Below are 14,630 nucleotides of genomic sequence, written 5' to 3' on the forward strand. Positions count from 1 at the left end.
TTTATACAATATCAAGTTGGTTTCTTTCACCTAGAAATGGTTAATGCCTTCTTTTCTTTCTTTCTTTCTTTCTTTCTTTCTTTCTTTCTTTCTTTCTTTCTTTCTTTTGTGTTTTTTTTTTTTTTTTGGTTTTTCGAGACAGGGTTTCTCTGTGTAGCTTTGCGCCTTTCCTGGGACTCACTTGGTAGCCCAGGCTGGCCTCGAACTCACAGAGATCCGCCTGGCTCTGCCTCCCGAGTGCTGGGATTAAAGGCGTGCGCCACCACCGCCCGGCTTTCTTTTGTGTTTTGAGACAGGGTTTCTCTGTGTAGCTTTGCGCCTTTCCTGGAACTCGCTCTGTAGACCAGGCTGGCCTCAAACTCACAGAGATCCGCCTGCTTCTGCCTCCCGAGTGCTGGGATTAAAGGCATGCATCACCACCTCCTGGCAGGTTAATGCCTTCTTTAAAAAATGTAATGGCGTAGTTCATCTTCCCGAGTATTTCCTGGTGAAAAGCCCATTGATGGACACTTAAACTGACCCCTCCTTTTTGTGTTTACTTTCCATAATTTGGATTGCTTCTAAAATTTTCTTCAGGAACTGGAGTGCTCACTTTAGAAGTTAAGAGGACTTACTGCTCTTACAGAGGACCAGGGCTCAGTTTCCAGCACCCACATGGTGCTCACAACCATATGTAACTCCAGTTCAAAAGCAACTGATGCTCTATCCTGGCCTCCACAGGCAGTAGGAACTCACCTTGTGCACATACATCTATGTGAGCAAAATACTCACACAGAGAAACCCTGTCTCAAAAAACCACCCCCACCCCCCCAAAAAAAAGGAAATTTATGATAACTTAGATACTGGCATATCTAAGTTACCAAGATTTTTGTATTTATTTTATTTTTATTTTATATGTATAATGGCCTTGGCTGTCCTGGAACTCCTTTGTGGAACAAGCTGGCCTTGAACTCACAGGGATCCATCTACCTGCCTCTGCCTTCCTAGTGCTGGGATTAAAGGCATATGCCACCATACCTGGCTACCATAAACTAGAAGGTAAAGGATCAAGTAAAGAAGAATGGGCATCTAAAATGTTTTATAGCGGTTGACAAATTGTTCTCCTAAATGAATTTTATCTCTCTCTTTTTGTCCCACCACACAATTTTGCAGTATTGGTTCATGATGATAGGTTATTTAAATTGAAAAGAATCCCCAGGTTTTTAGTAAACAACCATTGAAACATTGAAAAGCTGAAATAGTAGCAGCATCAACTACTTTGTCACTCCTGCTAGAGCAATTGTCGCCCTCGTTCCCATTCATTTTCTGAGTGCATCCTGTCTCCGAGCTTGCTGGGTGGGCTGAATGGTAAGAGAGCTTGGTATGCATGCGTGCCTGGGCCATTGAGCTCTGCAGTACTCAAGTAATCAGCCGGGGAGGCATGGATGCGGTAGTGAGACAGGGGAATTGCTGTGGGTTGCTGGCTGCTATCTAGCCGAATTGCAGCCAAACAAAATAACAACGGAATTCTGGTGAGCTCTTTGTTCAGTCCGAGACTGTCTCAAAAAAATAGGGTGAGTAGCTTATAAAGAAAGACAGCTAGACGACTCCCTCCCCTGTCTCTGCAAATGTCCACTTGTGCGTGTGCGCTCTCTCGCTCCCTTCTCCTCCCACCTCCCTCTTCTCCCTTCCTCCTTCTCTACTACTCACCCTTTCTCAGGTCTAGTCAGATTGTAAGTATTGCTTTGATTATTCTGTCTTTAATTTTTTTATTGATTTGTTGATTTAGTCTAAGAACACCTCAGCCGCTTCATGATATGACTTTGCATAGTTACTTTATGGAATAGTCCACAGTCTAGATTTTTTTGAGTGTTTCCTGAATGTATCGTGCCCTATTTAACCAGCTCTTTGTGGACGTTTATCGCAGTTGTGGGACTTCTTTTTGTGACTCCTCTAACAGGTAGTACTTAATTGAAAGGAGTTTGTGGCCCTACTGTGCCAGTTAAAGTCTGTGCTTGGTTAAGGAAGATAAACTGTTCCAAAGCCAAATGTTGCCGGAAGGAACAGTGCCAACAGCAGGTGTACCTGTGGGCTATATCCTTTCCCATTTGAAGGTCTGTGGATGGCCAGACTTAGTGGCGCACGCCTTTAATCCCAGCGCTCGGGAGGCAGAGACAGGCAGATCTCTGTGAGTTCGAGGCCAGCCTGGTCTACAGAGCGAGTTCCAAGACAGCTAGTGCTGTTACACAGAGAAACCCTGTATTGACAAACAATAAAGGGGGGAGGGGTATGAATTAATTTTGTAACTTCCTGACGTTAGACATGGACTCTTTTGTCATAAAATTATTTGTTATTTGTTTTTCTGTATACAGGTTGGAGGTGTGTGTGTGTGTGTGTGTGTGTGTGTGTGTGTGTGTGTGTGTGTGTGTGTGTGTGTACAGCGGACAGCAAGCATTTTTACCTGCAGAGCTATCTTGCCAGCCCTGCACACACACAACTCCTCTAGTAATGCCGAGTCTGCTGTAGTATGGTATGAGTTCCTCCAACACACAGCATGTACCCCGCCTGCATAAGTTATTCTTATCCGAGCCTGTCCTTCCGTATCTCTGGGGAGCCGAAGGCTAACCCTTGGCTCTGTGCTTTGGGTCCTCTGCCCTCCTGCCTGCTTCCTGTCCTCTGTCCTCTGTCTAGTGCCTCCTGCCCTTACTCCTTCTGCTTCCCTCATCTACATCCAGTCTACAAATATATTTAGGCTTTCCCAGTGTTAACAATTGTGCCTCTATATTGCCACTACCTCTTAGTTATAGCTTCCAACTCTCCGTCCATTCCATCTTCTTGAAAGAGGGTGGTATCAGCAGAGTGGAGGGCTTAAGGTGTGATTTTAGTGCGCTTGAAGAAAGTGTTAGGATGTCTGTGCATTTCAGAATTTCATCCAATACACGTGTGTGCACCTATTTTATAACCCAGTTATACGTGTGGATCGCTTGTCTTATTTGCGTCTTTTCTCGCCTTCTCCGACTCTTTAGCAGTCCAGACCGCATTCCAACTGACTTAGGAGTAGTTCTGCTAGAGAAGGAACCTCAATCACCAGAACAATGACTTGCATGAAGTGGCATGGGAGGGAAACAGCAGTCAACTGAGAGGGCAGTGAGGACATCAGCATCTTCATGGAGAGACTGAAGTACTTGTTAAAACAAGAAGGGATTGGGTTGTCCAGAGAAGAGTTTGAGAATATAAGGGATTGTGCTCGTGATGGCCAGAGGGACCCAGAGAATAGAGGAGGATTTCAAAAACTGAGAAACGAGGCCGATGAGGAGAGGGACAGAGACATAGGGAAGTTGGAACTCAGGTGTTTCCAGGTGACCTGGATGTCTGGGCCATCTTTTGGTGATTGTAGTAACCAAGGATGGAGGATGCAGTGAGGGGCTTGACTTCCACAGCAGAATCTGATGGTGTGACCATCAGGTTTGTGAGGTGGAAGGGAGCAAGTTGTGGACCTTGCTGTGAACAGGCTCCGTATTTCTAATGTTTTATACAGTCTGACTCTAAAGGACTAGATCATTTCCCCATCCCCAAGCTGAAAATCATCTTGACTTGGAAGTGAGAAGAAAAGTTAATGATCTCTTTTGCTCAAAACCTTTTTTATTGCTCTGGATCTTGAGTTGCATCAGTGTCAGGAGGCCGTGGCTGTAGCCCCAGGATTTTTGTGGTGGAAAAAGAGCCATTACGTCTTTCTTATCTGTCAGATGTGTCTAACCATTTCCTCGTGTACAACCACTTCCTGGGAAATTTGCACTAATTAAAATGTTATAATAGTGCAGAAAAGTTTACTTAACACGTCACACAGTACTTAATAGAAGTGCTTAGCAAGTATCATTTGCTATTAAGTGGTAAGTGCTGGATTTTCAGCTGCCGTCTGGCTCTGTTCTTTATTGTTGTTGTGTGTTTTGGTTTTTGCTCCCGTATTCCTACTAGTAGTCTGCTGGTCTTACAGCTCTCAGTTCTGTTCTCCCTGTCTCTCCTCATGCTCCCACACGTCTACTTTAATGTCTTCCCCCTGCCTAGCCCTTGTGGTCTGGCATCTGTTCTCAGTTCAGCTCCCTTTGTGGCATTACATTATGGGGAACTCTTGAATAGGAGCAAGGCAACCCTCACTGCATGCATTTGAACAGGTGGAAACAGGGAATCCTTCATTATAGGATAAGGTTAGCCACTCTAACGTATGCTGGAGTGACAGCGGGCAGAGCAGACTGTGAAGGTGCCAGTCATTTGAACAGGAAGGGGCTGGGCCACCGAACCATGTAGAGAGACAAATGGCGACATGTTCTAGTCCCGTTGCTGTGCCCATATTTCCTCCCACTGTCACCACTCTAGTTGAAAACAGTGGCCTTCTGCATAAGCGCCTTCTGTGTGTCAGGCTTTGGGAGGGCCAGTGGGAGCAGGGCAGAGTAGAGGTCTTCAGCCACAGGTTTGGCATCCGCAGATTCACCAACTGCATTGCATGTATCGGAAGTGTTAGTCTATCCTAAACAATGTACAGACTGTTGTGATTATTTCCTGCGCAACACAGTACGAGAACTATTTTTTTTCAGCATTTACATTTACATCAGGGATTATAAGTCATCTATATACAACTTAAAGGGTATCCAACCTTTTGACATTGTCACATGACATTGTGATCTACACATGTGTGGCCTGCATTTATAGTTGTCTTAAGGGGCGTGTGGCCAGACCTGATCTAAAATATCTAGGCAGATACTAGAGAGATGGCTCGGTGGTTAAGAGTATGCACTTTTCTTTCAGAAGACCCGGGTTCAATTCCCAGGACCCGTACTGGGTTGCTCATAGCCACTCGTAGCTCTATTTCTAGAAGATCTGGTGCCCTCCTGGCCTCGGTGGCAGTGCACATGTACACTCAGGCATACACATATACACATAAAATAAATAAAGGAATTAGTAATTAAAGGGAGCTGGAGAGATTGTTAGGTGATTAAGGGCACACTGATTGCTCTTCCAGAGGACTCAGGTTCAGTTCCCAGAACCCACATGGCAACTCACAACCACATATAACTCCAGTTCCAGGGGATCATATGACCTCTTCTGACCTTTGTGGGTACTGCATGCTCATGGTGCACAGACATACATGCAGGCAAAACACCCATACACATAAAATAAAAGTAAAAGTAAAAAATGGAATAGAAACTCCCCCTATGCCTAAAATGTCTAAGCAGATGTTTATAGGTTATACACAAGGGCTACATTACTTTTTTGTTAGAGACTTGAACATCAGATTTTGGAATATGGTAGTTGGATCTTGGAACCAGTCCCCCAAAGATACTGAGTGAAGACTGACTATATATTGCCCGAGATTATCTGTTTGAGATCAGGCTGCATGCATTTGAATCCTGCCTCCATAATGAGCTGTAAGTTATCTAACCTTTCTGAGTCCCAGTTTCTTATCTGTAAAATGGAGATAGTTAAAAAAATTTTTTTTTTAATAATAGTAGTTCCTGGCCCACAAGAAGCACTATACAAGTCTTAAATTTAAAAAAAAAAATTATGAACCCATCTTAGAACACCACAATTATTTTATTTTATTAATGTCAGCAATAGAGTGGAGAGGTTAGGTAACTTGCCCAAAGACACAGGTGTGTTGAGTAGCAGAGTCAAATCTAGAAAACAGGTATAACAGGCTTGAAAAGCATTAGGTTAAAGCTACTGTGCACAGCCACCTACCAGGACATGCAGGTGGATGCTTTGCTTTCTCGGAGGGCTCTACAGGAGGTGTGGACACATGAGTCAGGGTACAGGTGGGCAGAGGAACTGCATGGTAGTTCACAGGGACTGTTGGACACATGACCTTGATCTGGCTTTGTGCACCATGCTATGGGACAGCAGCCTGGCCTCAGGCTCATTTTGGAGAGTGGTCAGTGTTGTGCCTGTACCCAGAGAGCTGAACCTTCCTGGGATACTTTTCTCCTTGTCTACTATTGGGTGACCTCATTGAAATCATTCAGTTACCACCGCCCCCCACTTTTTTTTTTTTTTGCCTCTGTGCCTCAGGTTCCTCATCTGTCAAAGGTGAGAGATTGAATAGCTCATGGCATAAAAATATTTGAAAAGCATAAAATAATATCCCAATTAGAACCACTATAGTCATTCTGAACCATATCAATTAGGTTCACATCGGAGCCTCTTAGGCCTCCATACCAGCCTTCTGCTAGTGATACTGTGTGACAGATGGCATAACCAGTTGTAGCATGTTCTACAGACTGGCTTGGAAACCGTGTCTTCTTTTCTGGGTTTAGACATTCCTCTGTGAACATAAAGTAGTAGCTGGGTATCAGCTCGGCCCCTGGGAAATTTTCCTTCAGTGTGTAATTCCGCAGTCAAGAGCCAGAGCCATTGTCTGTGTCCAGGGTCCATTGCTGGCCCGGCTACCATTCTGGGAGTGCTGCCAGGTCCTGGTTTCAGCTCTTGGCACAAGGCAGCCTTGGCCTCATGTGCTTTGGGTGCCTCTAACTGTTTCCTCGCATTAGCACACAGTCCTGATCCTGTGCTTGCACTGAAGGGAGCAGGAAAGCAGCTGACACCTTCCCTGGAGTTCTTGTCTCCTGGGCTTGCCTTGGACTCCGTGTACATTACACGCGCACGCGCACACGCGTACATGCACAAGTACACTAAGGGTTGAGAATTTGCCTTAGATGAATAGCCTGGCAAAATTCTTTTTTCTCCAGAGTTGACAGGCCAGCACTGAGTTTTATTTTGTTTGTGTTTTTTTGTTTTTTTGTTTTTTTTGCATTTTGATCTTTTAAAAAATTAATTCTTTGAGGATTTCATACAGCATATTTTTATCATATTCTTTCTCATCCTCTCAGCACTTCTGTCTGGAGGGAGACAGAAAAGGGATGAGAGAGTGTTGGATGTGGGGAGGGCAAGGAAGGTCTTTTTGGAAAACTATGCCAGAATTGGCCCAGCTCTAGAATAAGGTAAACCCTCAACCAACACCCAAGTATCCCATGGAGGAACTCATTATTCTTAGATCTGGACTTGACCACACCTAGGACTCCTTTTTTTTCACATTTGGAATATGAGTTTAATAAATCCTCCTTTGAGGCTGGAGAGATGGCTCAGAGGTTAAAAGCACTGGCTGCTGCTCTTTCAGAGGTCCTGAGTTCAATTCCCAGCAACCACATGGTGGCTCACAACCATCTACAATGAGATCTGGTGCCCTCTTCTGGCATGTGGGCATACATGCAGGCAGAACACTATGCATAATAAAAAAATAAATCTTTTAAAAAAATTTTAAAAAATCCTCCATTGAATGTTCTTGTCAAATGGGGAGTAAATTTTTAAATCCTCTGCCGTCTGCTTTCCAGGAGTGGGACTATAGGGACTATAAGGTTGTTCCTTCAGATGTATTCTGCAGAGTATTATTATTTTTAATGCGGTATTACATGTATATTTATATTTGAGACAGGGTTTCTTTGGTGGCCTTGGCTGTTCTTGAACTCACTCTGTAGACCAGGCTGGCCTTGAACTCACAGAGATCCGCCTGTCTCTACTTCTCAAGTGCTGGGATGAAAGGCGTGTGCCACCACTGCCTGGCAGAAATATGTTTTTATGAAAGGAACACTTGAGAAAGCGTTGTAATCACTTCTCGGCCTTTTGGCTAAGATCACATGGAGAAAGCGTTATATAAACCATGTTAAAGTAGCTTCCACTTTTGCAGAAACCACTGAGGTCCATTGTCATTCACCAGTGGTCTTCATGGTGAATCTCTGAGTGGATATATTGCCATATGCAACATCCGTTCAATTTTAATACACTTTTTCTGGTAAAGTGTTTTCCATGTACTCTATAAAACACAGCTAGGAACATGCCAGTTGAGATACGAAAGTTCATGCATTTCATTCTTTTTTTCCTTGAATTGTGAAGGGAGGTGAATGGATGAAATGTCAAGGTTGCCACCACCTTGTGGGGCCTAAAGGCTAAGGGTGTCTAGCAGAGTCTAATAGGCCATCTGTTCTGAAATGTCTCTCCATCTTTTCCCCACAGCTCCCCTTTGAACTGGAGATATACTACATCCAGCATGTTATGCTCTACGTGGTCCCCATCTACCTGCTTTGGAAAGGAGGTAAGGCCAGCAAATCACACACCTCTGGAATCTCCACACCTTCCCTTTCTCTCTGTTTGGAGGAGTCACACGCTCTTGGGTGCCCACCAGGATCTTGGGGGTGCTGCTTGGCTGAGTATCTACAGCATGCTTATTGTTGGTCCCTAGGCGCTGGGGTAGTGGGCATGAAAGAGGCCTGCAAGGAGTTTGGAGGCTGTTCAGAGCATCCCTTGTAGGTGAGCATGGTACCTCTGACTGCTTGACACAGAACCTAGGTTTGGGGTTCTTGGTGGTGGCCTGGGATTTGTATGGCACCCAGCACACCGTGTCATTCTTGTGCTTCTGCCTCCCCTGCGCCAGTGTGCACTTCAGAATAGGAGAGAAGGAAGTCCTCCACCCTATCAAGAGACTTCGAATTCATGTCCTTTGTATCCATGGTCTCAGAACCAGAAAAGCTACTGAAAGGGGCGAGAAGTGCCCAGAATAGGAGATCATGGGATTGAAGAAAGCGGCAGGCGAACATGTCATCCTTCCAGTAAAAGAAAGGGCTACAGATGTCACTTTAGCCAAGCAGGAGAGAGCACTGACCTAGTAGAGACAGACTGCGAAGGAATCTGAAGCGCTAGTGATCTCTGCTGTAGACAGAAGGACAGGACAGTTCCTGTGCCTTCTGTGGCTTCCCGAAAGCCTTTAGAACTGGAGGGTTTTCTTCTTCTCTCCTCACCACCAGTTGCTGCTGTCCTGGTTGCTGTGATTTTTCTGGGAGACCAACCACAAAGGTCCATTTCTATCACTTTCAAAATGGCCCGAGGCCACCTGGGGCCTTGAGCTCACTAGCTGGTACTCTTGAAGTACTGTTGGGCTCAGATGCCTCTTGTCATTCAGATTTATCTCCTCTTCCCTGGCCCCACCAGGTCTGTTTCCACGTTCTTTGATGCTGCTTTAACCCGGTGATGCCACTAGGGGTCTCACTCTGTCAGAGAACTCTTCCCTTTAGTTTGATTTGAAAGTATTGTTTTCCCTACTGAGCTTCCAGAGAAGTCTAACATTCCTTCATCCAGGAGACTCCTGCTGTTCCTCAGCTTTTTCCTGGGGGGGCATAGGCAACAGTCTAATGGTAGTCAAATCTCAGAAGTTCATGTATTCTGAATGGAACCAGAACACCCAGCCCATAGGTAACTAATTGTTCCTTTCTTCTGAGATGTGTGCTTGGAAGTATGGCCAAATCCACTTGCTTGTCATTAAAATGATTTTGTACTCTGTGCTCACCATCAAAAGCTATCCAGTAGCTGGGTGACATTGGTCTACCATGGAAAATACTGAGTAGTTAATGCTCTTCCTTCTGGGGTGGGAGTAGGGGGTAGGGGAGAGACAGCCCAGGATGTCATACCCTCTAAACAGGGTTGATTCTCTGCAGCCCTCTGTTGGGTCGGTTTCTATGTGTTTTGAGGCAGCTGAGCTGAGGAAATAGGGATTCTGAGTCTTCAGTTTCTACTTTTTATTCTTCCACTTGATGAGAATCTGCAACGCTAGCAAGAGTAAATAATAATAGCAACTACCTTTTTAATGACTACTTGTTCTGTGCAGAATATGTATACTGTACATGTTTTGTTTACATACACTTTTAAATAGTCTATTGATGGACCCTCCTATGGACAAGAAAATTAAGGCTGAGAACATTGGATAAAACCGTTGCTCTAAGGAACAAAGCTAGAACTCCAGGGTAGCCAAACTTCCTTGACTGGGGCTTTCTCCCACATACCGTACTGTCCAGAAGGCCAGTTGTCTTTGTCTTTACTGCATCAGCCTGGAAGTTCTGTCCTGTGTGCGTCCTTTCTCCTCTGCTTCGGTTCAACAATGTACTCAGTGTGGATTTGTTGAGCACCTCCTACGTGTCAGGCATCCGTAGCTGTAAATGGGGGACCCAGGGGGACGTAGAGCGTTGCAGCACAGCATGGTGGGTGCTACAGAGGGGAGTGTGGAAACAGAATGCCATTTCCAAAGGTCAACTCATCTTCGTTTCTGCACCATTTCCAGGAAGATAACTGTACGTTCTTAGAGAAAATGCTGCTAGTATCCGAGGTCCCTAACTCAAGAGATGCACAATAGGACCGTAAGAAGAGGTGGTATGCTCTTTTATTGCTAATACCTCATTGTCACCTGAGCTTGGTGAGGATTTAGCTGGCAAGGCAGGAAGAATGATGTCCTTTTCACTCCAGGTCTGGGCGAGAGCACCTAAGCAACCCATACAATTTGAAGGTTCTCTCCCTTCTCTCAGGATGGTGGAGAGTTCCAGGGCTCCGCTCCTTTTCTAACTCTTTGCTGCCATCTGCTGTTCACTTAGGAATTGTGAGCATGAAGAGAAAACCATGAATTTCTTCCCAAGTAAGGCTAGCGTTGTTTTTGGTCCTGATCCTTGGGCTCTACCCCTACAGGAGGAGGCATGAATCTGGAGAGATGAGACGCGAAGTCCCTGGTAAAGTAAGAAAACATAGTTTCAGGTTTCTATTCTCCTCAAGACTCTAGGAATTTTCCTGAAATAAATGCTTGGTAGTCTTGGCAGGAGCACAAAGTTCCTGTTCCTGGAGCTCGGGTGTAGGGTATTGAGTGGGAATTCCATTCCTTCCTCTTTTCCACGGGCCCCTACCTGCCCAGCAGCTCCTACAGAACCAAGACGCCTATGTTTTCCCCAAGGCAGTGTAGTGCGCCCTGCCCGTGTGTTCTCTGGTAACTCCACTATCTCCTCTGGGTCATTGTTCCATCTCGACTTCAGGGGAACATGCTTTGCCCTTTATCATTCTTTTTATCACTACCACCTGCCCTCCCCCTCCTCCTCTCCCCCTCCTTCTAATTCTCTCATCTCCACCTTATGTGTGAGTTGGGGGTGAGAGGCACCTATTCATACCACCATGCCTGGTTTATGCAGTGCTAGGCTCGAACTCAGGATCTTGTGCTTGCTAGGCAAGCAGTCTATTAACTGAGCTGTATCCCCAGCCCTTCTCCACCCTCCTTTTCTCCACTGCGGTCACCTGTTCACTTCCCTCACATGCCCGGAAGTCTGGGGCCCGTGGTTCATAGTGTTTCCATAGCAGTGTTAGCAGCATTCCGAGCGACCTCTTTCAAAGAAAATGTTAGTTGCACCGCTACCTTCTCACGGTTTGGGCCTGTAAAGTTGCACTGGCTTCCACATTGCCTTCTCTTTAGCTACCAGGGTCTTGCTTTCCCCGAGACTGCTCTGTTTGAGATAATATACAGCTACGTCCATCTCTTTGGTGGGTAACGTCTCTCCTTCCAGCTTCGTGTCTTCCCACTTAGCTTGTACCACCATGATCAGTTACTGGAATTTTCCTTTCCCAAGCTCCTGAGAGTTTTCTGTCCCCCTGTTGCCTATAACTGGGAACAGTTTCCAGTCCCTTTGTAGTGTGCCTGGTCTTGGCCTAGTGGAGAAAATCCAGTGATTCCAGTGAAGGGCACTGAGGCTTCCGAGGCCCTATTATAATTTCCAGTCAACACCATTGCTCAGGTCTTTCTCATTTTGCTTCGATCCTCCACACATTGCTCCTGGAAGTCATGTAGAAACCTTCCCACCCTCTTCTAGTGTCCTGCCTACTATATCCAAATGTCCTATTCTCTGTATGCTCAAAATGCTGCCCGCGCCCGTGACTGAGGAAACAGAAGTTGATATATGGCACTTCTCTAACACTTCTCTCCACTTCTTTAGCTTTTACCCACAGCACACTGCTTCATATGCTCATGTTCCGCCTTCCATCTCAGACGAAGAGGTGATCCTGATAGTGGCCAGTCACATCTTTTTACCTCGTGGGGAAACCTCAGTTCTTCAGTTCTTTTTTGGGGTGGTTGGTTTTGGTTTTGACTTTTCGAGACAGGGTTTCTCTGTATGGCCCTGGCTTTCCTGGAACTCTGTAGAACAGGCTGGGATTAAAGGCACCCACCACCACCGCCCAGACAGTGTTTCCTTTTTCCTTCCTTCTTTCTTTCTTGCTTTTTTTTTTTAAACTGGTTTTTCAAACAATTAAACCCCGCACAGTTCTGTCTTTGCTTTTTCCTTCTTTTCAAGCATCTAAAAAAAATGTAAAGACTTGTCCAGTCCAAGCATAGTTATGAGTACAGCTCAGCACAGACTCATAAGCTTACTTAAAATATTATGAAGTGGTTTTTTTTTTTTTTCTGACTCGGCTCTCTAGCATGAATTTTGTAGAGGCCACGATATCAAAAGGCTGAGGATGGCATGATGTAAATAATATTTCCAAATGTTTACTTCTTTAGGTATGATGACTTTTTTGCCTTCTTCATATGAACATCTATTACTCTGAATGTAATATATGTCCTTGAATCTACTGACTATAAAAAATAAAATATTATTCTTAAGGCAATCCACATAATGTTCATTAAAGCATCGCTTTCGTTTCCTGGCTGTTTTTTCAACACTTGAAATACGTATCATGATTAGAAATGATTTACAACTAGAAATCAGCTCAGGAACTTTGTGGAGTACATACATCCATTCTGTCGGAGTCTGCCTTCTCCATTATTCCTTATAACAGTGCAATCCCACATTCCCTCTTTTACCAGGATCTTCACAGAAATGCCAAAGGCTGCCAACAACACCCGTCTGACTAAACCTAATAACCAGTCTTTATCTAACAGGAAGCCTGGGGCAGTGGGCACTGTTGACTGCATCCTTCTGGAAGGTTCTGGGTTTGCCCTTCCCAAGGCTCCCTTTCTTCTGGTCTGCTCTCCTCACTGATATGCTTTCACAGCGTCCTTCCCAAGGCCCTGTTCTGTAATCCTCTGGGATGTCTGTTTCCCAAGAGGTCTGTTCCAGGCACATTCCCTCTTCAAGATTCTGCCAGCATTTTGTGTATTTTTGTAGCTTAACTGTCAGTCAGTGTGAGGCCGCCTGCTGCCACTACCCATAGCCCTGATTCATGGGACTGAGAAGTTGTTTATTATTATTGTTACTGTCATCATCATCATCATCATCATCATCATCATCATCATCATCATTCTATTTGTGTTTGTGTGGAGGGAGAGGGAGAGATAGGTATTGGGGGTGGGAAGTGTGTGCATGTGTAGGCAAGAGGATAGTTTTCAGGAGTTGCTTCTCTTCTTCCAGCTTTATGAGGCTTCCAGGCATTGAACTCAGACTGTGAGTCCTGTAGGGGACGCATTTTACCTGCTGAGACATCGTGCCGGTGGGTCACGAGGCTTATTTTTTAAAACTCATCCCCAGCTCTTGCTGAGTGTTCCCAGCACACCTGCTTCAGCCTGATTATGATTTTACCCTTTTCACTTCCCCTCCATCATTTCTGTTTTTCTGACATTATCTAGTGGCATCACAAAGTCACTCAAGGTACAATCTAGGACGATCCTTGTCCCTAGGGTCTCATCTACCCATTCATTCATTCATCTCCTCTATATAAAATGCTTTCTTTCAGTCAGTCTCCTCACTGGCCACTAGGGTGTGCTAGTGAGCAAACCTCAGACAGTACCTCTTCCTACTCAGCTTTTGTGAGCCGGTGCCCAGAGATAAATGAATCTGTTACAGAAATAGGGTAAAACGGAGATGAGTACTGTAAAGAAAGGGAGCTCTCGCTTATGAGAGCGTAGGACAAAGCAAGCTGACCTAGTCTGGGGGGCTCAGGAGGGGGGAGAGTGTTCCCCTTAGGAAGTAACACTTAAATAGAGATCGGAAGGCTAAGTGGGAGTTTACAGGGCACATAAAGCTGTAGAGGCCATGAACTCTTGTGGCTGGACAAAATGTCATGCATGTACAATAGCATTGCGGCAAGGGTGAGAGTGATGGAGAAGGCGTGTGACAGTGGACCCAAGCAGCAGGTGGGTCAGGAATAAAAGGCTTTGTGAACCATTAGAGGTTGGCCATGTTTTTTTTTGTGTGTTTTGTGTTTTTTTTCAGGTTGTTTATACAACACTGGGAGGCAGTGAAAGTTTTAAGAAGGACCATAATGCTGGCTTATTATACACATTGATTTTGTTGCCAGATTCAAGTTCATTTATAAAATCTACAAACCTTAGTTTAGTAGTTGAAATACATAAACTGGTATTATTAAAAATGACCTTTCTAATCCTGTTCCATCCACGCTATTCCTGCCCGCACTATACAGGTAGCAACTACTTTGGGTTTTTGCATATCCCTCCATGGTTTCCTTTCATACAGTTGACCTTCTGCACCCACGGGTTCTATTACGTTTATTTCTTTATTGATGCGCATGCATGTGTGTCACAGCATGCATGTGGAGGTCACAGGCCAACCTGCCGATATGGTTCTTTCCTTCCACCAAACTGGGGGGTAGGTCTGAGGATCAAACTCAGGTCCTCGGGTTGGCAGCAAGGAGTTTTCCCCACTGAACTATCTCACCAGCCCCGGGTTCTGTTTCTTCCATGTCCCTGGGTTCAGTCAAACTTTATTTGAAAGTATTTTTTTAAAAAATTGTCTGCACTGAACATGTACAGACTTTTTTCTCATTATTGTTCCCTAAACAATATAGTATAA

The 14,630-nt window shown here is 45.0% G+C and overlaps 1 protein-coding gene across 6 annotated transcripts in view; it reads left to right on the forward strand.

Annotated features, from left to right (window-relative positions):
• The window catches only part of Tmem164 (transmembrane protein 164), a 174,171-nt gene that overhangs the window by 119,980 nt on the left and 39,561 nt on the right, over positions 1-14,630 (forward strand). For all 6 annotated transcript variants that reach the window (XM_052737316.1, XM_052737280.1, XM_052737324.1 and 3 more), the window contains one exon: positions 8,038-8,116. In XM_052737316.1, the coding sequence (XP_052593276.1) occupies positions 8,038-8,116 (79 nt within the window). The remainder of the gene's footprint in view (positions 1-8,037; positions 8,117-14,630) is intronic.

Source organism: Peromyscus californicus, unplaced genomic scaffold, assembly GCF_007827085.1.
Source record: "Peromyscus californicus insignis strain IS unplaced genomic scaffold, ASM782708v3 Scaffold_10__1_contigs__length_136768540, whole genome shotgun sequence".
Lineage (NCBI taxonomy): Eukaryota > Metazoa > Chordata > Mammalia > Rodentia > Cricetidae > Peromyscus > Peromyscus californicus.